Consider the following 25,360-nt stretch of genomic DNA (forward strand, 5'->3'; position numbering starts at 1 on the left):
TCAAGTTGGATGCTAATAAACTGAACGAAATATGTACGTCATTAAATTATTGTATGATTTTACGGTTACAATTAATTTGGTTTATAAGTGTACAAAAACTATTATTGTGAATGCATTTTATTCATATTATAATTTCGATTTTCCAAAGTGAATGTTGGAAAAAGTTCCAGATCAACCCAGTCAAAAAAATATTTAGAAAGCAAAGTGTGGCAACGCTAACAGTTTTCTTTAGAAGTGTATATATACATACCTGTCTACTAAAGAAAAATGCAAAAAGTCAATCGAACATTAAAGAAATTTATTTGCTTGTGTGATAAATTAACTTCACACATAAATTAAAATTCTAGATTAGTGTTTTTTTAACTTATTGAAATATACGGCGTTAGTTTAATGCTAACAACTGAGCCGTGGAGAATGCCCATACATATGTATGTGTGTATGTACAGTATTGTAGGTCCGTGATTGTGTGCTGGAGATCATTTGTGGAAAATGAAATACATATGTATGTATGTAAATACATTAACTAATTAATAACAACATAATTTAATCAGTTTGTAATGTGAAGTATGGTACAAAAAGACAAGTAAACTGGCCCAATGTAATTACTTTCAAAATGCTTTCGCTTATTCGATATATTTATATGTACATATGTATGCAAGTTATGTGTGTGCGCGTGTGAGTGTAGGAGTACAACATATGGACATCTGTTTGGACATATCTATCCTATGCGTATATATGTATACATACATATATCATAAATAAATAATATATACACATTTATCACATAAATCATAAATATATATACATTCATACATACATATGTGCAATAAGGCTGGGACTTTAACACTATATTAGTACAAAAAAATCTCCTAAACAAGGTTTTAAAACTGAAATAAAGTGGGCAAAGCACATGGCCAAGAAATAGTGCGTTGAATTATCAGCAGAGGAATTCCACTCAAATTTTAGATTGACATTAAAGAAAGTATATTACGATTTTCAAATAAAGAAAGTGTTTCACCATAGGACGCGGGAAGTCATACAAATTATGCATATACATATGTACGTATGTATGTATGTATAAGCAACAGGAAGCTGCATTTACACAATAAAAAAGCTCGTAAGCAAACAAAAAATTGTTCTATTAATATTTTTTTATTGTTAGTACGCAAATGTACATATACTCATTATACTTAATACTTAATATCTAAGGAAACCGTTAAAGTATTTATTTTTTCATATTCAGAAAAGAAAATTAGAAAAAAATAGGATAGTCATTGATATGAACTATCTAAAAACTAAACTAAATTATCGTCACCATGGTTTTAAGCAGAAGCCCTATGTATTTGTGATTAATGCATTTTTGTAATGTTATTCTAAAAGTATAGAAAGTGCTTTTAATAAAAACGTGATGCAATTGAAGCATTTGCAACGATTTGAGGACCGCAGCATAAAAAAGGATAGTTATGATACTTCTTCCAAAACACAAAATGGCTTCCACACAAATCCATACTGATGTAATACGACATAAGCTGCCAATTTTCCATTTAATTTGTTCAATAGCGATTGCAATTACGAACAACTTAAATAACACCAAAGCAGATCAAGGTAAGTTAACACTTGGACAAAAAAAAATTGACATTTATATTTTATCCATAATTATTCACGGAGGCCTCATATGTACACTGACGAGTAAAACTGTAACACGAGTTCATTGTTGCAACTTCAAAGGTCTGTAACTTTTTTTCTAATGCACGCATTTTAAAAATCTTAGTCTTGTTTTATTGGTTATATCATTTACTATTATTGAGCAATCGGGCATACTTTGGGTATACCGTTGTACCACTTCCGGAGGAATAGCATACCATACGTCCTGTGTCCGTTCCCACAACTCCTTCATTCCACTTGGAGGAACTGCATATTTCGCCAGCTGCGATTTCACGTGACTCCACAAGTTTTCAATCGGATTCATATCGGGAGATTGTGGTGGCCACTTCATAAATTGAAATTTCTGTTTTGAAATCCAATTTTTAACTAATATGGACGTGTGCTTCGGGTCGTTGTCTTGCTGGAAAACGCATTTTTCGACAGAAAGACCCATATTCCCAATAACTTTCGGAAGATTTTCTTGCAATATTGCTAGATATTGCTCCTTTCGCATAATTCCATCGATTAGCACCAAGAGACCAACTCCATTTAAGTGAATGCACCCCCCAAACCATGATGGAACCGCCACCGTGCTTGACGGTTTGTCGCACATTCCTTGGTGACTGGATCGTAGGATCTCTAGTCCAATACCAGGAGCGTCCATCTGACTCGAACCGATTAATTTTGGTTTCATCCGACCATATAACCTTGGAAACAAAAATATTTTGGAATTGTTTGCTTTTTTAAACACTGGTAGCAAGGACTTACAGTATCCCAATCCGCTAATGTCCAATTTGTGTATGTTGCGGCAAAGTTCTGACGCAGCATTATGTGTCTTTTTGTAAGAAATGATTTTTATTTTCATTTCTTTAGCTTTTAGACCCAATTTGTTGAGGCTACGGCTAACTGTCCAAGCACTGGCACTCAAATTAAGCATTGGCGCCGCATTTATTGGTGTGATATCAGGATTGCCTGTTACCAAGTTAGCGTCGTGGCGTGTGACGTTCACTCAAAACTCTGGGTCGGCCTCCTGGATTTATTGGAAAGTTTTCTAGACTGTGTCTTTTTAGTCGGTGCACAGTCATATGGCTAACACCGAATTTTTTAGCCACTTTTCGGACAGATTCACCAGCTTCTAGTAAATCAAGAATGATCTTATTTTTTTCACTAGCCATTACAAATTCAATTACCATTAGGCTTTAAAATATCAAAGCTCAGCGAGTAAAATGTAAACAAATAAACATTAATGGTTAACTTAGCTTTTTCTTTAACAGAAAACAAATGGCTTTAAATTTTGCTTAATAATAGTAAATGATATAACCAATTAAACAAGGTTAAGATTTTTAAAATGCGTGCATTAGAAAAGTTACAGACCTTTGAAGTTGCAACAATGAACTCGTGTTACAGTTTTACTCGTCAGTGTAGGTCCGACGTACATAGGCTTGTTTTCGGAAAACTCGTTGAGAAAATGTATTATCGAGCAGTTCATTTTAGAAATCATTGTTTTTGATTAAAAGTATTTAATTTAAGAATAAGCAAAACAGCCAAATTATCAAATATTAATATTAAATTGTTTAAAGTAGTTTTTGGTTTAATAAAAAAATAGGTTGACCAAAAATAGGTGGAAAAAATCAAATTAAAACCAAAAAAACAACGTTTCCAGTTGGAGATTTTTGCATTTGGGGGAAAAATAGAACTAATGTACCTTTAATAAATCTAAATCCAATCTGATCTTCGGGAAAACACAAAAGTTGTGTTCGGCACACGAACATGGCTATTGATGCTGATCAAGAATTTTTATACTTCTTCCTTATACATTTTTCCGGTGAAAAATATAATATCCCTTTATATATATTTTAATATGTGTTTAGGACAATCACTATTATATTATTAATTCATTTTAATAATCTTTTTAGTTATTTTGTTGGATACAACGAGAGAAGCCACATTGGAATGGACCAGATACCCGTATGGGCCTCAAGCGCAAACTCCAGGAGTAAGTCTATTTTGTGCGAGTATAATGCATACAGGCATGCTCCGGTATTCACTTTTCGTTTTGATCACGAAAACGAAAAAATTGGTACTCCCGTTTTCACTTTCATAAGATTCTTGCGAATTGCAAAACGAGCAAATTTGTCTGAAATTAAAAGTAAATGTATTTCTACATTAAATCGGATCTTATTTGCAAAAGGAATAAAAATAGTTGACTCATTGGTGTATTGTCGTTCTTTTAAGACCGCCAGAAGATCAATTAGGCTTGTAATTATTTTTAAAACGACTAATTTTTGACCCTACCTCAAATTGGGAAAAAATTTTGCCGTCGGCAACAACAATTTTCGTTTTGGTCGCGCACCGTGAGTTATCTCCTAAGCTGCCGTACTTTTGGTGGAATGAAAAACCCAAGTTAAAAATACTTGTATAATGAAACGGATGGCATTAAATTTGTTCAAGTTGGGTAAAATATGTTTTTTAAAAATTAATTTATTTAATTTAATTATTTAAGTGCTAAAATTGTAAAAAAAAATTGTTGAAATCACTTGAATTTAATTGATTAAAAAGGTGGCATCCCCTTTTTTGTGGCAAACATCTGATTGCCGCAGTAGAATCCGGTTGTAACGACGCCGCTTATAGCGTCCGTCCGGATTTTGTGACGAAAACTCGTTGACTTGCTGGGTCCCCATACAAATTAAATTGATTGAAAAATTAATAATTTGTATTTTAAAAGCCTATGGCAACGATAAAATAAACAAAATTTTATTTTTTACATTTTTGGTTAGTGGGTCTTCAGGATATAACGACGGTCCCTTGAAAGTCGCTATAACCGGATTCTACTGTATACAGTGGCGTGCAAGTGTGAGTACATGTTTGCAACTACTGACTTTGGGTTCGCATAAAAAAGTTATTAGTAAAGTAAATGAGTCCAAATTTTGTGTATATTCTTTTAATATTTATTAACAAAATCTTATACAAAATATACCAAAAAAATCTAATTGGTTTATTTACGAAATAAAAAACAAAAAAAACTCGCATGTACTCAGTTATGCTCATTTTGAACACTTTTCAACAAACGTTTTTTTTTAATACTTGGTCCAAAGACCGATATTTGTAATTGTGATATTTATTCATTCTGGCATATGTTCTAACAAATTTGGTATTATTTCTTTTAGAATAGCTCTCCATTCTTGCTGGACTCGTTGCTGCATCTCGCGCTAGCTTGCTGGTACTGATTCGTAGTGTCCCAATCATCTTCTCATTATCGACCACAAATTTTCGATCGGATTAGGATCAGGACTCTGTGCTGGTCACTCTTTTAACTTAAAATGTTGTTTGTCAATCCATTCCTTGAAGATTTTGGACGTGTGTTTTGGATCTCCATCTTAAAAAAATGTGATGTCTCTCTCTTTATATGCGCATTTGTCAACAAAATTGCAAATATGGGTCTGCAAAATATCTAGAAAGTCTTCCTTTTGCATCCATTCGACTCTTCAGGCTTCTTCCATAAAACTTGGGAACTGGACGACTGGAAAATAGTTATATGGTCTGATGAAACGAAATTGAATCGATTCCAGTCGGATTGTAAACAATATTGTTGGAAGAAGCCTGAAGAGTCGCTGCAGGGACGCCACGTACAAGGAACTGCGAAACACTGAGGAGGAAATGTCATGGTCTGGAGCTGTTCTACTTGGTGGAGCGTTGGACCAATTAAAAAAATAGATGATACTATGCAAAAGGAAGACTTTTTAGATATTTTGCAAACCCATGTTTTCGATTTTGTTGACAAATGGGCATATAAGGGGAGAGACGTCACATTTCAACAAGATTGAGATCCGAAACACACGTTCAAAATCTTCAAGGAATGGATCGCAAAACAACATTTTAAGTGCAGCAACGAGTCCAACAAGAATGGAGAGCTATTCTAAAAGAAATAATACCAAATTTGGTAGAAAATATACCAGAATGAATAAATATCACAATTACAAATATCGGTCTTTGGACCAAGCATTAAAAAAAAACATTTCTTGAAAAGTGTTCAAAATGAACATAACTGAGTACATGCGAGTTATTTTAATACCCGCTACCCATAGGGTAGAAGGGTATTATAACTTTGTGCCGACAGGAAATGTATGTAACAGGTAGAAGGAGGCATCTCCGACCCTATAAAGTATATATATTCTTGATCAGCGTCAACAGCCGAGACGATATAGCCATGTCCGTCTGTCCGTCCGTCCGTCTGTCCGTGTGAACACCTAGATCTCAGAGACTATAAGAGATAGAGCTAGAATTTTTTTTCCACAGCATTTGTTATGTTTGCACGCAGATCAAGTTTGTTTCAAATTTTTGCCACGCCCACTTCCGCCCCCGCAAATCAAAAAAATCGAATAACAAGCGTAATTTTAAAGCTAAAGTTACGAATTTTGGTATATACAGTAATAACTATAGTAGTTATGATCCCTGAAAATTTGGTTACGATCCGATAAAAATTGTGGAAGTTATTAAAGAAATACTTTTGTATGGGCAAAAACGCCTACTTACGTGGGGCTTAGTTGCTTTGGCTAACAATCTGGTATATTGTGCCGTCTATGGTAAATTTTGAATGCGGTACTATATCGATATACCAAAAATACCATTTGGTATATTTTTTATATTTTTACAGTATATTTGGTATATTTTGAGAATAATACCGCAAAATATATTGCTTTTCTTCAAAATGGGTAGCGGGTATCTCACAGTCGAGTACATGCGACTGTAGCTTTCTTACTTGTTTGTTTTTTATTTCGTAAATAAATCAATTAGATTTTTTTGGTATATTTTGTATAAGATTTTGTTAATGCGAACCCAAAGTCAGTAGTTGCAAACATGTACTCACACTTGCACGCCACTGTATATCATTCAGGGGAATCATAAATCTATGCAGAATAAAATTATCCTTACGTGAGTTTTATCCACGCAGCAAATTGGACATGCGAAAGGCATTTTTCGCGTTGTTTACTTCTAACCAAAACACAAAAACGAAAATCTCTTTTTTGGTCCCAAAAAGAAAACGAAAAGTGAATACCGGAGCATGCATAATAATTAATTTTTAAGTCAAGTTGCTGAAAAAAAATATCAGCAACATAAAAATTTGATTTTAATTGTTCTTTAATCTTAAAATACTTGACATATCTTTCGAAATGAAAGTTTATGTTAATTTGTTATTGAACATGAAATTGTTTCTTAAATTTTGTTAAATTTAATTTAATTGGGCTTTAGTTTTCTGATTTTTATACCCGCTACCCATAGGGTAGAAGGGTATTATAAGTGTGTGCCGGCAGGAAATGTATGTAACAGGTAGAAGGAGGCATCTCCAACCCTATAAATTATATATATTCTTAATCAGCGTCAACAGCCGAGACGATCTAGCCATGTCCGTCTGTGTGTCTGTCTATCTATCTGTCTGTCCGTCTGTCCGTATGAAACACTGGATCTCAGAGACTATAAGAGATAGAGCTATATTTTTTTTTCGACAGCATTTGTTATGTTTGCACGCAGATCAAGTTTGTTTCAAATTTTTGCCACGCCCACTTCCGCCCCCGCAAATCACAATCGAATAACAAGCGTAATTTTAAAGCTAGAGTTGCGAATTTTGGTATATACAATAATTACTATAGTTGTTATGATTCCTGAAAATTGCAATTGGTTGCGAAGTTATTAAAGAAATACTTTTGTATGGGCAAAACGCCTACTTACTAGGGGTCTTAGTTGCTTTGGCTGACAATCTGTATATTGTACCGTCTATGGTATATTTTGAATGCGGTACTATACCGATATACCAAATATGTCATTTGGTATATTTTTAGTAGTTTTGCAGTATATTCGGTTTTTTGAGAAAAATACCGCAAAATACATTTCTTTTATTCAAAATGGGTAGCGGGCATTTCACAGTCGAGTACACTCGACTGTAGCTTTCTTACTTGTTTCATTTAGGGTGCAACAGAAAAGCCTTCTTTTTGCTTTTCTCTTTTTATTTATTCAGGGCTGAGCAGATGTGGTTACATCTTTGCCTCTTCTGACTTCAAGATGATGTTAAGATTGTAAAAGTGTGATATTAAATTTATATTTTCCAGTTATCATTATTATTTTCTACTATATATAAAAGGAACAAAAATTTTAATAATAAGTTGCTTATATTTTGTATAATTTTTTATTTAAAAAAAAGTTAGTATCAATTTCTATTTCCTGGTTGGGCTTCATGTTTTAATATTTGGATCAAAGATACTTGGGTTTAATTACTCTTTTAATGGAAATAAGCATATTATGAATCTACATCATGTCGAACTAAAATCTACCCATTTCGGTGAATTTTCATACTTTACCAGCCTTATTTTTTAGCAGATCTCTGACTCTGAGCAAGTTACTGCATTAACTGAACATTTTTTTTATGGGGTGAGAACTTTTGTCAACGAAATCTGGGAATTTGGTCTTCAAAATATTAAAATAATGCTCTTTTCTAATAATGCCAATGGGCAACTGGTTTAACCACGTAACACCACCCCACACCATAAAGCCTCGTCCTCCATGCCTCATAGTTCACTTAGCCTGATGTTTTTCAATTTTTCCTGTGGCCGGTGTCAGTCTCCATGCCAATGGTCGGAAAGTGATTTATTTTGGTTTCTTATGACCATATCCGCATCCATATATGATGACATGTGTTAGCAGAATATTATGTTGACTTGACATGAAAATATCTTTCATAAACTTGATTCTTCAAATTTCTTAAGTGAAAAAATCATTTCGTACTTTCATATGTATTGTAACGGTAAATTTTGTCTATGCCTCTTTTGAGCGAACACAATATTGACTCAACGTAGATACTACTATATGAACAACTACAAAAATTTTCTAAAATTGTAAAACTTAAAGAATATATATGTATGTACTTGCGAGTTTTAAGATATCACCAATTTTTATGTCAACCGTTATCTTAATGTAACACAAGTTTAATTGGGATTCGTTTAGTGTAAAAGTGTTGCATTTACAATAATTGTACGACTGTACGGACAATAGGGATTTCACAAACTTTATCGTCAATATATAGATATATATGTATACTTGAATATATAATAGTAAGCAAAAAGTGATGGCAAACTTATTTTGGAAGAACACTTTTTTGTTTAAATCAATAAAAAATTAAATTTAGAAAAAATAATCTAATATTATTAATTAATTAATTAATTTAAATTAAAAAAATGTTTATAAAAAAAACATGTCCAGCAACTACGAAATATGTATTGATATCGCATGATGTTACGTTAACCGAATAATTGTTTGTGCTTGGTATTGAATTAATTCAAATCCTTTTTGCAGTGGGTGGAAGAGTCGTTTACAGACTTCGTCAAAGGCATTAATTGGCGTAGCTATGTGGTATGCGATGTTGCCTACCACAATGTTAATAATTGGCTATGGTCGCCATTTATTGACCGTGGACCCGCGAATCGTCTTTACATCGAAATTCAATTTACAATTCGAGATTGTTCACTCTTTCCAGGTAAATAAAATATTATATATAATCAAAATCGTTGATTTTTACTTTTAATTTAAACTAAAATTAAGCGCTTTTTAATAATTTAATCTGCAATTTTATTTTGCCTGTGCACTTTGGTGATTATAAACGATTTCGACGATATATATTTTAAATATATATTTTAAATACATACATACATATTAATCATTTATCATATTTTAAAGGAAATGCTTTGTCGTGCAAGGAAACGTTTAGTTTGTTATTCTACGAATTTGATGCAGCTACCCGAGAGCCGCCTCCGTGGCAAACGGACAGTTACAAATTAATTGCTCGTATTGCAGCTGGTGAAGGCCGATTTAATCAAAACTCTGATGTAGATATTAATACGGAAGTGAAAAGTATAGCTGTCAACAAAAAAGGCGTTTATTTTGCATTTCGTGATCAGGGAGCTTGCATCAGTGTACTTGCTGTTAAAGTATATTATATAACCTGTCCGGCGGTTACCGAAAATTTCGCTCACTTTAATGAGACGCCTACGGGTCGTGAAATTACCATAATTGAGAAACAAAACGGAACATGCGTTGAAAACTCTGAGCCATATGAAACCCCGACATACCTTTGTAAGGGTGACGGCAAGTGGACCATTCTAACTGGCGGATGTCGTTGTAAGGTGGGCTTTGAGCCTAATGAAATCAACAACACTTGCACTGGTAAGTTATTTTATTTTTTTATATGGTATCATAAAGTAACTCAGGACAGGGCGTTTTTAATCTAACTTAGGTTTGCTTAAAACTTTGAGAAAACCGAAAAATTGATTTTTCAAATTAAATTTTAATTAACTATGTGTACATTTTTAAAACTGGGACATGTTAAAGTCACACAGGCGTGTATTTTTCCAACCCAACAATTATGGGACACCAATTAATAAAATGCAAAAATGTATTTTGTTATATTAATGCGGGTATTATTTGAAATATTTTTTTTTTTTGTCTAACAATATTATATTTATTTGGAATACTGCATGAAAATTAAAATAATATTTTAAGCTTAATCCAGAAGTTAGCGAGCAAAGCAAGCAATGGATGGGGATCGTCGCATATTTATTAATTAATATATGTAACTAATATATTTGCAGAATGCCCAGCTGGTATGTTTAGATCGGCTGAAGTGCGTAAGTGTGTGCCTTGCCCCCCAAATTCGAATAGCTCCAAAGCGGGCTCACCGTTGTGCAAATGCAAATCCGGATACTATAGACATCCAATTGATGGAGGTTACATGCCCTGCTATAAACCACCCGGCCCTCCCACGAATTTAACGCTGTTATTTATTGATCAAACTAGCGCTATCATTTCATGGAGTGCTCCCGCAAAAGATTTAGATTTTATGGCAAACGGAATGGATAAATTTCGCAGTGAAATTTTATACAAAATACGTTGCACAATGTGCAGCTCGAATGTAATGTTCAATCCGTCAACGGATACGTTTAATGAAACAAAAGTAACGCTTACGAATTTGGATCCAGTTACTACATATACGGTGCAAATTCATGCAGCAAATGGAATTTCGCATATAGTTGAAAGCGCTATCTTCGGCAATGAAACATTTTTTAATAGTGAAAGTCAATTTAACAATGCTTCTTCAGCATTTGCAAGTATTAATATTCATCAATTTGATCTAAACGAAATCAAAACCAATTATTCTGAAATTATGTTTACTACGGAGTCTGTAATGTTTTCAACCGTATTTAATTTACGTGTCGTCGCTATTACAAATAATGATGTCGATCTTGTTTGGGAAAAACCCGTTCAGAGTGACACACCAATTGAGTTGTATGAAGTTCGCTGGTTTCCAAAATCCGATATGGATTTGATCAATAAAACTGCATTGAACACGAAGGACACCAAAGTCCATATAGATGGATTAATCGATAATACCGAATATGGATTTCAAGTGCGCTGTAAAACAAATAATGGTTTTGGTTCATACAGCAATATGGTGTATGCTCAAACGCATCTTTCAGTTGAATCAGGTATTTTTTTTAAGCATTGAAGTTTTTAAGTATTTTAAAGTATTTTCTTTTCATTTGCGAATATTTAATTTAGTTTACGAGGACACTATGCAAATACGATTTATTGCTGGTGCAATTGTCACGGGTGTTTTCTTCTTGGTGGTTATTATTGTGGCGACGGTTTATTTTATGCGTTCCAAACATCAAGATGAACTTGACAAAAAGTCCACAAATCATCTGCCATTGCCAATAGACTACACTAGTAATGAAGGTAAATATGTTTTAAAATTTATCTATATATATATTCAGTTAGGGTCAACAAGAATTGTGAAAGTGACTAAGAACTTAACGAATAATGTCTCGGAGTTATTTGCTATACATTTTCAAACTAAATTTCCATAAAATTGCAACTTACATATTATTGTTACTTTATCCCAGCTAATCATATTTTTAAACTACAATCACATAAATCTGTTTGTATCCCAATCCCTTTATTACTAAATCAATATCCGATATTTAAGGACTCGTTGTGACATATAGTAAGTTTTTCGATTGTATATTTTATCGAAAGTTAAAAATTAATTGTGTATACTATATAAGAGATGTTTTGTACATTTAAACAAATTTGCATTAATTATTTAAGCGCAAATATATTGAAAAATTTGCAATGAAAGGGAGGAAGACTATCAGATTGTAAAATCTAACAATCAAATAAAGTCAAAACAATTGCCTGCTGAATTATCGACATATGCTGTTATCTTTTTTAAAAGTTCAAATTAATTTTAATAGTCCAAATTAAGATTCAAAGTACAACTTTATTTTTATCTTTATTTTTAGTACATGCTATGGATACAACTCCAATTGTTAAGACTCTACATTCGAATGGTATATAATTTATTTTCTGGTGGTGGAGGGGTTTTAATGCATGTTTCATAATAAATTACAATTTAAATATACTTTGCTTTCATTTTCAATGTCATTTTAGAAGAAATTAATAAATTGATATACATAAGGAAAACCTTTCCAATTTTAATGATTCTATATGTATTGCATTTGCAGTGACGACTCCTTTGTTTGGCAATAGTCGCAGCTATGTAGATCCCCATACATACGAAGATCCAAATCAAGCAATTCGGGAATTTGCACGTGAAATCGATGCAAACTACATTACAATTGAAGCAATTATTGGTACACTTAAACATATACATAAAATTGTATTAAATTATCGGATTTTTTAATTTATGTCAATATCTGATGAATATTTTAGGTGGCGGCGAGTTTGGGGATGTGTGTCGGGGACGTCTTAAAATTCCTCCCAACTTTGTACAGGACATTGATGTTGCAATTAAGACTTTAAAACCAGGTACATTTTATACACTTTGATAACATAACCATTACTATCTTTCTCTGTTTTCTTCTGTCTAAGGCTCATCGGAAAAAGCACGTTGTGACTTTTTGACAGAGGCTTCAATTATGGGGCAGTTCGATCATCCAAACGTAATATACCTTCAAGGTGTTGTCACACGCTCCAATCCCGTTATGATTATCACAGAATATATGGAAAATGGCAGTTTGGATACTTTCCTTCGTGTTAATGATGGCAAATTTCAAACTTTACAATTGATAGTGATGCTGCGTGGTATCTCAAGTGGCATGTCGTATCTGAGTGATATGAATTATGTACATCGGGACTTAGCAGCACGCAACGTTCTAGTCGATGCCCAACTCATTTGCAAAATTGCCGATTTCGGATTGTCTCGTGAAATTGAAAATGCCAGTGATGCTTATACAACTCGAGTGAGTATTATAAGTAAAGGAAAGAAAGATTTTTGGCAAAAAAAATTAGTAGTAACATTGGAAGTAAGAAAGATACAGCTGTGAGAAACCCGCTACCCATTTTGAATACTAGCAAAACAGCGCGGCTTTATTCTTAAAATGTACCATAATAATATACCTCAAAAATACTACAAATGAAACTTGCAGATTGCACTGTAGATTGTAGCTTCGAATTATAAAAATGACAGTTTGTGAAAAAACAGTTTTACAGGCATGCTCCGGTATTCACTTTTTGTTTTCGTTTTGAAAACAAAAACGAAAAAATTGGCGCTCCCGTTTTCACTTTCACAAGATTCTTTCGAATTGCAAAACGAGAAAATTTGTCTTGCCGAAATGAAAAGTAAATGCCTTTTCTATATTAAATCGGATCTTATTTGCAAAAGGAAAAAAAAGTAGTTGACTCATTGGTTTATTGTCGTTCTTTTAAGACCGCTAGAAGATCAATTAGGCTTGTAACTATTTGTAAAACGACTAATTTCTGACCCCACCTCAAATTTGGAAATAAAATTTTGCCGTCGGCAACAACAATTTTCGTTTTGGTGAGCAATCGTCCGACACCATGAGTTATCGCCTAAGCTGCCAAACTTTTAATGGAATGAAAAAGCACGTAAAACACTTGTGTATTCAAACGGATGGCATTAAATTTGTTGAAGTTGGGTAAAATATGTTTTTAAGAAATTAATTTATTTAATTTAATTGCTTATGTGCTAAAATTGTATAAAAAAAATTGTTGAAATCACCGGAATGAAATCCATTAAAAAGATGGCATCCCCTTTTTTTGTGGGAAACAGCTAATTTGCCGTTCAACTATTCTTTTTAAAGAAAGTTTTAAATATTTCTTTGCAAAAAGATAAAAGGCAAATATATTTCATTTAGGGGAAGCATAAATAAACTATGCAGGATAAAAATATTCTTATGTGAGTTCTATCCACGCAGGAAATGGGAAATACAAAAGACATTTTTTCGCGTTGTTTACTTGTGAAAACTTGTGAAAACCGGAGCATCTAAAAACGAAAATCTCGGTTTTGGTCCCAAAACGAAAACCAAAAGTGAATACCGGAGCATGCCTGTTAGATACTCTTTGCAAATATAACTGAATTGAATTTCAATACAAATTTGGTCTAATCTCTAAAAATGGTTTGTTTTAATGGTTTGTTTGAACTTAAATAAAAAGTTTAATATACAGGCATGCCCCGGTGTTCACTTTTAGTTTTCGGTTTGGAACCAAAACCGATATTTTCGTTTTTAGGTGCTTCGGTTTGCACAAGTTTTTAGTCATTGTTTTGCTATCGGAACGTTTCATTTTTTACTGCTGAAACAGCTGATTTGTGTTTTGGTCAGTAGTAAACAACGTGAAAAAGAGGTGATATCAACAACTTTTTTATACAATTTTAGCACTTAAATAATTAAATTAAATAAATTAATTTTTAAAAAACATATTTTAGCCAACTTCAAATTTAATGCCATCCGTTTCACCATAAGTATGGCAGCTTAGGCGATAACTCAAGATTTATCGGTCATCAAAACGAAAATTGTTGTTGCCGAAGGCAAAATTTTATTTCCAAATTTTACAAGCCTAATTGATCTTCTGGCGGTCTTAAAATAACGATAAAAAACCAACGAGTCAACTTTTTTTCCCCCTTTTGCAAATAGGATCCGACCTAATGTAGGGAAAGGCATTTACTTTTCATTTCGGCAAGACAAATTTGCTTGTTTTGCAATTCGAAAAAAATCTTGTTCAAAAAGAACCCGAAAAGTGAATACCGGAGCATGCCTGATAAAAATTTAATTCATTAAAGGAGTACTTTTAATTTCATATTATTTTTCTAACATGTGAAATAGTTATAAATCATGAAAATCGCATAAAAATTATAAAAATTACCTAATATCTTCTTATAAATATTCTAGGGTGGAAAAATTCCTGTTCGATGGACTGCACCGGAAGCTATTGCGTTTCGTAAATTTACATCTGCATCAGATGTTTGGTCATATGGAGTTGTTTTATGGGAAGTGATGTCTTATGGTGAACGCCCTTATTGGAATTGGTCAAATCAGGTATGTTATTTAATCTTCAGCATCAATAGTAAGTGTAAATTAAAATTTGAATTGTATAAAGGATGTTATCAAAAGCATTGAGAAGGGCTATCGCTTGCCTGCCCCTATGGATTGTCCAGAAGCTCTATACCAGCTAATGTTGGATTGCTGGCAAAAACAGAGAACACATAGACCAACATTTGCAAGCATTGTATCAACCTTAGATAATTTAGCAAGACAACCACAGTCTCTGCTAACCACAAGAAGTTCACCAGAGAATGATTCAACACAGCATATTCTGGATACACAACGTGGTCATAACATTTTTATTAGCACCGATTTATGGCTAGAGAATATCAAAATGTCTAGATATTGTCAACACTTCAAAGAGGCTAATTTAGTGAGTGCTCAACAGGTAAGTAAAGTTTGAGCAAAAGATAACCCAATCCTTTTTTTGATTATTCATAAATTTTTATATTAACAGATCTCAAGATTAACAGCTCAACAGTTATCCGATATGGGTATAACTTTAGTTGGACATCAAAAGAAGATTTTACATCAAGCTCGTCAGCTTGACACAATAATATAATAGCCGATTAGGTTTAAGATGTACAGACATGAAAACCCATATAATCAATACGTACCATTAAGTTGTTTCACACTCAAGAATAAGATAAACACCCTTTGAATTAAGTAACATTTGTAGTCTATTAACTGTAAGTATTTCTGATATATACAATATATAATACTTAACCACAATATAAATTAAGAATATATAGGCTTTTCTTATTTTATAAAAAATGTTAGTTTCGTAATTGATTTATTTTAAATTCAGTGTATAAGTTCAACTCATTCAAATATTATTGTTCAACACAATGTGAAGCTTTTAAATTTTACTGTATGAAATTGAGTTAAGGTTTAAATTAGACGAACGAATGACGATATTTAAAATACATTTGTCGCTTTGGCAATAGTACAACAGTATTAATTATGACTAACGGCAATTCACATTTCTCTTAAAATTAATATATATATATATATTAATGAATAGATTTAAATATACGATACAATAAATTAGAGATTGGTATATTCGGAGTATACCTATCGCTTTTTGAAAAATTCCAATTAGAGATTTTTTACCCATGTCGCACTACACATTTCATTTATCTGGGTGTTACAACTTTAAGTGCATCGATACAAATGAGAATATGAAAATCTTAATAGAGGCAAGATCGCAATATATCTTCGAAGTACAAATTTAAATCGGGCAATTCATGAACTTTACACATTCTTATAGTAATTTCGAAACATTTATAATGCACTGATGAAGTGGACATACAGTACTGTAGATGAGGCTGAAAACATTATTTAATATCATTTATACTCATTAATAAGAGCATACATGTATATACATACATACATATCTATTGCTTCATTAAACATGCATCCATTCTTTCAGAGAAAGGTTCATTATAATAAGTACGAATAATGATTAATATTTATAAAAATATATCAGTCCAAAAGGTAAATATTTACCTTCATAAATAAAACAGAATTATGAACCTTTATATATAGTATTTACTTATAGTTTAAAGCAAATGCATTGCATTTATTGTAGGTTAATTGTATCATGAAATTTAATAAGTATTATTTATACACAAAAGTCGCAAATATTTTATTTCTACTGTCATTGCTTTGTCATTCATTATCAAATGGAGTTAAACATAAAAACAAATATGCAATAAATGAAACCCTAAATAAAAATTTTTTAGCTCTACCTTCCATTTGTTAACATATAAATGCAATTGGCTGTAACCTATAAATATTGAATACCATGTCCTGACATTCCGGGCTTCAAGTCATTGAATACTTAAACTCTGACGGTTAAATTAATGATAACAGGAACCGGTGCAAGAACCTTTCGCGTTTGGGCAAGATAGAGGACATTCAGAAACCAAGAGAGCAAACTATAGTCGATTGTGCTCGATTTTGAGATATCCTCACCCATTTTAAATAGACGCAACAGAAGCTGTTTTGTGTAAAAGCGGCTTTATCGTTTATGTGTGGTGCGAAACTGTGGTATACGAAATACTATATCAATATACCTAAAAAAAAAAACTTTAGAATATTTTCAGTATTTTTGTGAAATATTAATTTGGTCTGTTTTAAAATTACAATGACAATATTTTGATTTTACTCAAAATGGGTAGTGGGTAGCTTTCTGAATAATCGTTTCTTTTAATGTGGAGCGTCTGTCTCTTACGAATCGCAAAGTTGGAATAGTTTAAATGCAGTTGTGAACGATAAATCGTTTAATACAAATTTATTAAACACTTTTTTTTTTGCATTTTCTTAAAAAATTTGATTTACTTTTAAGTTGGCTAAATTTTTGATTTTGTTTGTACAATGACCGCCTATCCTGACGGGACGGGGATGTTCTTTTATGCTGCATCTACCATGCGTGAACTTACCCGGTCCTGGTCGGTCGGCATCTTTTATCATTTATATGTAGATAAACACAAAAAATTAAAAAAATGATGCTCCAATCGAAACTCCGTTCTTTGTTAAATTCAAATTAGAGAATAAAGAGACTAACAGGCATGCTCCGGTATTCACTTTTCGTTTTGGGACCAAAACCGAGATTTTCGTTTAGAGGTGCTCCGGTTTTCACAAGTTGTTGGTCATCGTTTTGCTATCAGAACGTTCACTTTTTTACTGCTGAAACAGCTGACTTGTGTTTTGGTCAGAAGTAAACAACGCGAAAAAATGCCTTTCGTATGTCTAATTTCCTGCGTGGATAGAACTCACAAAGGGATAATTCTATCCTGCATAGATGATTTAAGCTTCTCCTGAATGAAATATATTTGCCTTTTGCCCCCTTTATAATCGATTTCATTCCGGTGATTTCAACTACAGATTTCAACTGCCCGATTTATCGGTGCATCACCAAAACGAAAATTGTTGTTGCTGACGACAAAATTTTATTTGTAAATTTGAGGTGGGGTCAAAAATTAGTCGTTTTAAAAATAATTACAAGCCTAATTGATCTTCTGGCGGTCTTAAAATAACGACAATAAACCAATGAGTCAAATATTTTTTTCCTTTTGCAAATAAGATCCGATTTAATGTAGAAAAAGGCACTTACTTTTCATTTCGACAAGAAAAAGTTTCTCGTTTTGCAATTCGAAAGAATCTTGTGAAAGTGAAAACGGGAGCACCAATTTCCAATATGGAAAAGTGAATACCGGAGCATGCCTGTAATTTTAAAGCTAGCGCTTATAAGCGCTCGCAGCGACGTCGCTACGCTACTGCTCATTCTATCAAAGTTTCTTTGGTTTCGGTTTTAACCAACCCATCATCAACGGAAGTCTATGCGTGTGCCCGGAGTCCCAGTGCTCTTACTAAGCCCCTTTAAGCATTTGTCACTACGTGCCCAGTGTTCTAGACATACCCTTATTAGCCTTGCAGACTTAATTAGTGAACTTAATAATGAATGGGGTCTCTTAGGCGGAAATTTGAAACTTGTCGAGGATATTTGTTCTATATAGAGGTGTTCGAAACTTCATCTTCTAGGGCGACTGATAGTCTGCGTATAGCTAATTTTATTCTGTATGGTTGCTATTGTAGCAAATTACTGTTCTGTAGCCAACGTCACTGCTGAAACTCACGTCTTTATATAGAGCCAGCTTTAGAATTAATGTTTAGTCTGTAATTTAAATCAATAAAGAACGGTTCCAGTTGGAACCTTGATAAAACATTCTTTTATTATTATTTCAATATAAATAATAAATATAAAATATCTGTCGCCCGACTGGAAAGTTCGCGTATCAATAGAGCAAAGCTGTTTTTAAGTGCTCCATAAAAGATTTCGGTCAAATCGCGAATCGATAGAGCAAAACGTGAAAACAAATCGTGTACCGAGAGTGCAAAACGTCTACTGAGTGCACGATTCACATAAGGTTATTATCCCAAATAGAGATTTGTGATCATCAAAGGATGACTGGGAAATATCAACAAGCCAAAGTACATTAACGACCAGTACAACATTTGCAAAACCTTCACGACCATTAAGTTAGTCGGTCATAAGAACAACTCGATAAGACTCGGCAATTAAGTTAGTTAATAAACCCACAACAAATCGATTAAGTTAGCGGGTGAGATTGAAATAACTGCATCGGTGGAGCACAAATTCTGTAAGATTTTTTCACAGAATACTCTCAAGGAGGTATGGATCACTGAGTAGCAGCTGAAAAAAGGAACAACCCCGTCCCATTAGGAAAGGTAGCCACATCATTGTTAATTTAAGTTAGATGTAATAAAATTTTACGGACAAGAAACGAAAATCGAGAACAATTAAAGAAAATTAAATAAACCAAAAGCAAAGCAATCGCCAAAAGCACAAGACTCAAAGAAGTCCATATATATAATCGTAAATGAAATCAGTAAATGAGTACGTAAATCTGTGTAAAACGATAAATTTAACAAAAAGATCCAAACGGTGATATAAGTTATTCCAACTATGTGATTCCTAAGGGAACGTCCAAAGTAGAAGGAAAAAACCATCCACTGCACATTGAAAGTTGATACTTGGAGAATTTGCTGCTTATATTATTTGTGAATTTCGCATTTTCTTATTTTTTATTTTTATTTTTTTTTTTTAGTTTTTATTTTATATTTTTTTGGTTTTAATCACCTCTAAATCGTTTTCCGGAAAACCATTTGGAATTACCCAATCAAAAGAGGCGTTGACATTGCGATTTGTATCCAGCCAAATTTTTTGTAAGTCACCTCGACGAATAGAAACCTTGCTTGTATCTATTGAAATATTTAACCCCCCCGCAAATTCCCGCAAATTATTTAAATGCTATCTGAATATACACATAATAACTCATACTACCACATAAGTTGTTATTTGAATCCTGTTGTATCTTGCTAGATATGCTCCACGAAACACAAATATTTTAAGGTTAGAACCAACAAAACTACTGCTTACGTATTTCATTAAAAACATGACAACACAAAAGCACATATAATTAAACACTTATACAAATATTATCTACATACCATGCGGAACATTTTCCAATTTAAGGTATTTTAATTGGTCAAACTGTTTAAAAATACGAGAACGCCAAGATTAAGAAACTTGACTAGTCAGCAAGGTTGCACGCACCACGTAGCAAGAACAGCTGACTTTCAACGGCTGGTGCAAGTCGAAGGCTGCACAATAAAATACCAATTAAATATTTTCGATGTCTAGGGACTTTTATAAGCTTGAAATAATTGTAACATTATTGATATATTAACATGAACTTCTTAGGTTTTGGCCAAAATAAAGGAATTTCATCCCAATGTGCACTGGTTATAAACTAATACTATAATCGATCAACAAAAAAATAGTGTTTAATTCGTTCTTCTCGCTTATGACTAATCGTACTAACTTAATTCGAACCCCCATACTAAGTCCCGAAGAAGAAAACAAGCCAGTGAAGCACAAAGACAGCGAACAATCAAGAGACAATACAATAAAAAGTTAAACAGACTACTATTTGAAGCTGGAAAATAACCTCCTTGGTCCTACGTCAAATGGACAGAAACGACAGAAAAACGTTAATATACAAACAAACAACGACGAATTGCAGAACCCTCCGCAGAAACTGACGCTCTCACAACTAGCTATGAACAAGCAGTTGTGAGAGCGAGACTCATACAGATGTAGAACAAACAATAGAAGAAAACGATGAACAAGTGGACCAGTATGACAACAAACACGTACGAATTTTATGATTACTCTGTTCTTAATTTTGTAGAATAAATAATTCATCTCTACTTTACTGAATCCAGCAGAAACTACATCAAATCTACATTTGTAAAAACCCTCTTTCCAAATAAAAAAATCTTTTTATGGCGTCTCAATAGGGGAAAGAAAAAATTTTCGCAACAGTAAATGCAATAGTCCCAAAAACAACTCACCTGTCAGAAACTCAGAAAACAAAGCTTAGCCAACTCTTAAAAAAATTTCCAAATGTCTTTGCCAACCTAAACCAGAAACTGACCTACACTACTAGCCCACAAGGGACAATAAGATTATCATCGGATACCCCTGTACATTCAAAGTGAGCATCCAATAACAGTGAAAGACGAAGTGAATAAACAGATAAAAGAGCTTGTTTGTAGGGGGCGAGTAGTATCGAGTAGATACCCTGCAGAACACGAACGTCGAACCACCTAGTCGACTCGAGTTTGCGATTGGCCATGGGTAAGTGCTTACCCCGTCGATCACTACATGGGTACTTACTAGATTGACCCTAGTAAACGAACGTCGAACCACGTAGTTAATAAATGTATGCGTATAAAAGCATAAGTACAAAATAACGGCAGGCATCGCTTTTGTTTTTGTTATTTTGTGGAATGGGCATACACAAGATTAAAGACAAAACTTCGATTACGCTTTACATCGTTGTTTGTTTACGCGTCTTTGTTTTATTTTGCTCAAACGCAGCTGTGTTTGCTGGCTGATGAAAGTTTTGCAAGCATTTGAGTTGAGAAGTGCAAAGCGGATCCGCGATCAATTATTTGGTGAGCTACTTAAAAAATAATTTATGTATGTATTATATATTTAATGTGCACTTTGTCACTATCGATACAAGTACTTACTTCACAGACCCTTCAATGGGGTCCGATGTAAGCACTTATTTTACCGGCCGTTTCATGGGGTCTAATGTAAATACTTTCTTTAAAGACCCTAATATGTTGCACTATTTGACTAGTTCGTGGGTAATCGAGGCGGTGGCGATTGACCCTATTTGCGGACATTTCGTAAAAAAACGAAATTAAAGTAGTGGTGGTCTGCTGGTAAGTGCTTATTTCACCAGCAACGAACTAGCGCTCAGAACTGCAGGGTAAGTAAGAACACTTTCACTTTGCTAATTTTGATTTGTAACTTGCACAATCACGTCTTTATTAGAACTTGTAGAAAGAATACTTGTAGTTCACACAAAGAAAGTAGAACATATGATATACTATGAAAAAGGCACTAAAAGTGGTCAGGGTGACAAACATGAGGAAAAACTCGATCAGTGTGACTGCGCGTGTGACCTTCTATACTAACTTTGTCACTATCGATATCAATCGATTGCGATCACCCTGTCAGCTGTTTTGAGTGGTCACACCTGGCATCAACATCCTCCCCCCTTACAATGAGTTGCAAACGGTTTTATTGTCCACATGGACCGGACAGAATCCAACCCAATGTGGAGTTCTGGGCCATTGGCAAACCGTTGGTGCTCGACAGGATGCCAGATTGAATGATGTGGGGATACACATCAGTGTCGAGCACCAAGGACACCACCGATGGCTGGAACCAGCGTCGGAGGGGGTGCGGCGGCAAAGTTGGGAATCAACCTGCAGCAGCACCTTTCGACGGAAGTCTGATGTCCGCGAGCGGATGATCGCCGTGCAGACGCCCTTAGTACCAACGCGGGTGACGGATAGCCGATAGGCCGTTGCCAATGATGCGCTGATAGGGCTGGTCGCAGTGCACGGGTCGATCAGTGCTCGCATCTCGAACGTTTTACATCCGGTGTCGATAAGGATGTTGGCCGTCGGTAGGATGCTCACAGCCTGCAACAAGGATGAGAGCGATGTCGGAAAAGCCCCCCTCGGGCGGAAGTGAGGCCGGTCGATAGAAGGACGGCGAACGGGAAAGTGACCGTGCTGGAGTTGAAGACCGAGCCGGTTCCGGTTGGTCGTCGCGTCGTCGCTGACGACTGGGGCGCAGTGGTGTCATATCCGCTTTTTTCCCGTCAGATTTGGATTTTTTTGAAGTGTGATTGCGGGAAAAATATGAAAACAGCGGGCAGCGGGAATTCTGGCTTTTTGACCAAAGTTAAGCACCTTTTTCTTTAGTTTACTTTTACTCAAGTTTTAGTGATGTTTAAATGGAATTTAACAGCTGAAATGTTAAAAATATATTTCTATCGACAAAATATCGATATTTTCTTGTATCAAATAACTTCCCTCAAAAGTTTGCACCTAAATTGGAGCGATTTGCATAATTAACATTGTGAAATTCGCTTGCGCTAAAACAAATTGACGATGCCAAAGGAAGTCTACAAGCTACGAATGGTTTTTTTTTCTGTTTTATTTTCTTATCTGATAATTGCAAACCAAAAAATGAAATGAATGAATGAATTTACATATGTATATATTTTATCTTAAAACAGAACAAGTTCCTAAAATCAATCACTGTAAAGATGGTCGCACGTGACATCTGTCAGAGAATTACCAATTATATTTTATATTACGTATTGAACTGAGGGTTTATAAATGAAAAACATATACCACATTGCTTTATAAAAATAAACTTTTTTCCTAACTTTTTTCTCTGGAATTCCGCTTTTTTTAGCTTTTTGTTTTCGCTGATCCAGCTTTTTTTGCTTAGAAAAAAAATGACATCACTGCTGGGGCGAGCGCTGCGTGCCTCCTTGAAGTGCAGGAGCGTGTGGTAGTTCTTCTGACACACCCTGCAGCTTCCCGCGCTGCGGCTGGATTGCCCGGAGTGTTGGTGGGCCAGACAGTTAGAGCAGTACTTAATAATCAGTACTGCTCTCAACCGTTTCTCAGCTGTCAGCCTGAGAAAGTACTGGCACTTACGTAGTGGGTAGATCCCACGGCACACGCGACACCAGAAGGAGTTGGTGCCAGCGGGGCGGCTCCGGTCGGCGGCTGCATGTGATGGCATGCTACATGGAATGAAACAAGAACAAATGATTATTACATTGTCTTTACATTGTCAATGACACATGGAACAGGACAGTATAGGACAGTACAGGACGACGAATAGAAAAACGAAGTAGGAGGTTTTTCGTCTTTGTGTGTGTGGTTTGTGGTTTGAATGAATGATGGGGTAGATAAAAATTAGGAGTGGTGACGGGCTTCCGGAATGGAAGAGTCACCCGATATCTGCCCCATCTGCTACGTGAAGTTGTGTTTTCGCAGCTAACCAGCTTCGACGGAATATCCTCCGCCTCCCAAAATTTGGAATTTAATCTGTCGAGTTGATCGTCTGCTTGGATGGTGACTCTCGTCGAAAACGCAGAGACAGTTGTCGACACATTCTGGAAGACGGGGCCGGTGAGAGTCCAACCAAACACGGTTTCTTGCTCAAGGAATGAGCCACAAATGTTTGGCCGTGAGCCGCTCAGGATGACTGGCGGAAGGATAACCGCGCCAATTAAAATGTCTATCTGAGCACCTTTGTAGAAATATGGATCTGCCAGTTCAATCGCTGGTAGCTCCTTTAGGAAGCCTTTCGGCACACGGAATGATGGCAGCTTGTCTGCCAATTGTGGAATGACGAACGCTGAGGTCTCGATATGGAGCTTCGGCTTCGTTGGAGAACCAATGCTGAAGTTGCATAACTTCTGCGGTTGGCCCGCAATTGCATAATTCAGCCCAGATACTTGGGCTTGCACGGATTGGATGTTCTGATCGTTAATAGCAAAGTAATTTTGCACATTTGTTGCCGAGTGATTCGGAGTGAACTGCATGTTGGAAAGTGTGGCTGAAGTGGAAGAGGCACCATTGTGGGCACTGTCGCCCCGATAGAGAAGAGTGTGGTACCGCCTCTTGCATGTGAAGCAATTGTGCGCACTCGTACACTCTCGGAGTTGGTGACCTCTTGCAAAACAATTCAAACAGAGGATTTTCTGTTTGATGTAGGTCATCCGATCATTGACCGACATTTCAAGGAAGCTTGGACAGACCCGGACAGGGTGATTCTCTTTTGAGCACAAGTCATACGATTTGCCTTTCTGAGTGACTCGGGCCTTGAAAGAATTAACTCGCTTTGAACTCTGCTAGCGGTAGAGTTCTGCGAATTGAATGTTTGTTTCACGTCCTCAATAGCCTCCAGTGTACGATAACGCTCGTTGAGGAACGTGCTCATGTCTTGCAATGCGGGAATCTTGGACTTGTCCACCAATGATTGCTCCCATAACGAGAGTGTGAGCTTGGGGAGTTTGGATGAGCAGAGGAACACCAGGATGCAGTCGGCGAAAGGACTAGAGACGGAAATGTCTGAGTGCTCAAGAGCGGTCTAAATCGTGCCATGCAGCTCTTTAATCGCTGCCCCCGACTCTTCCGAAACCGTGAACAGGTTGAAGAGTATTTTGAGCTGGCTCGTGATCAATAAGCGCTTGTTTTTAAGGCGCTCACAGAGAGCACTCGAAGCCGACGCGAAACCATCATTCGTAAGCGGAAACTTGGAAATGATATCGTTGGCCTCATATGCGTTTTTAGAATTGAGATGGAAAAGTTTTTCAACCGGAGTCAACCTT

At 35.0% G+C, this 25,360-nt stretch overlaps 1 protein-coding gene across 7 annotated transcripts; it reads left to right on the plus strand.

The window, feature by feature from the left end:
• The first annotated feature begins 15 nt into the window (after nt 1-15).
• Nucleotides 16-16,007, plus strand: LOC132794857 (ephrin type-B receptor 1-B). 7 transcript variants are annotated; one of them, XM_060805112.1, is made up of 14 exons: nt 16-33; nt 1,386-1,605; nt 3,561-3,640; nt 8,989-9,169; nt 9,370-9,855; nt 10,281-11,174; nt 11,248-11,424; nt 11,991-12,038; nt 12,213-12,341; nt 12,421-12,516; nt 12,580-12,950; nt 14,898-15,044; nt 15,106-15,438; nt 15,508-16,007. In XM_060805112.1, exons 2-14 carry the CDS (start codon nt 1,464-1,466, stop codon nt 15,610-15,612), a joined length of 3,189 nt encoding a protein of 1,062 aa, XP_060661095.1. In that variant the 5' UTR covers nt 16-33; nt 1,386-1,463; the 3' UTR covers nt 15,613-16,007. The 7 variants fall into 7 exon arrangements, with proteins under 7 accessions (XP_060661095.1, XP_060661092.1, XP_060661093.1 ...); XM_060805109.1 differs by lacking the exon at nt 16-33 and adding an exon at nt 224-506 and having other exon boundaries at nt 1,381-1,605; XM_060805110.1 differs by lacking the exon at nt 16-33 and adding an exon at nt 224-502 and having other exon boundaries at nt 1,381-1,605.
• Nucleotides 16,008-25,360: the final 9,353 nt, after the last annotated feature.

This window comes from Drosophila nasuta, chromosome 4 (assembly GCF_023558535.2).
Source record: "Drosophila nasuta strain 15112-1781.00 chromosome 4, ASM2355853v1, whole genome shotgun sequence".
Lineage (NCBI taxonomy): Eukaryota > Metazoa > Arthropoda > Insecta > Diptera > Drosophilidae > Drosophila > Drosophila nasuta.

Excerpts from the sequence above, each read along its gene's own strand:
- LOC132794857 (XM_060805112.1), top strand. The coding sequence starts at position 1,464 with ATGATACTTCTTCCAAAACACAAAATGGCTTCCACACAAATCCATACT. Across the intron at positions 11,425-11,990 it reads AGACTACACTAGTAATGAAG|TACATGCTATGGATACAACT; the intron begins GTAAATATGTTT and ends CTTTATTTTTAG. Across the intron at positions 12,517-12,579 it reads AATTAAGACTTTAAAACCAG|GCTCATCGGAAAAAGCACGT; the intron begins GTACATTTTATA and ends CTTCTGTCTAAG.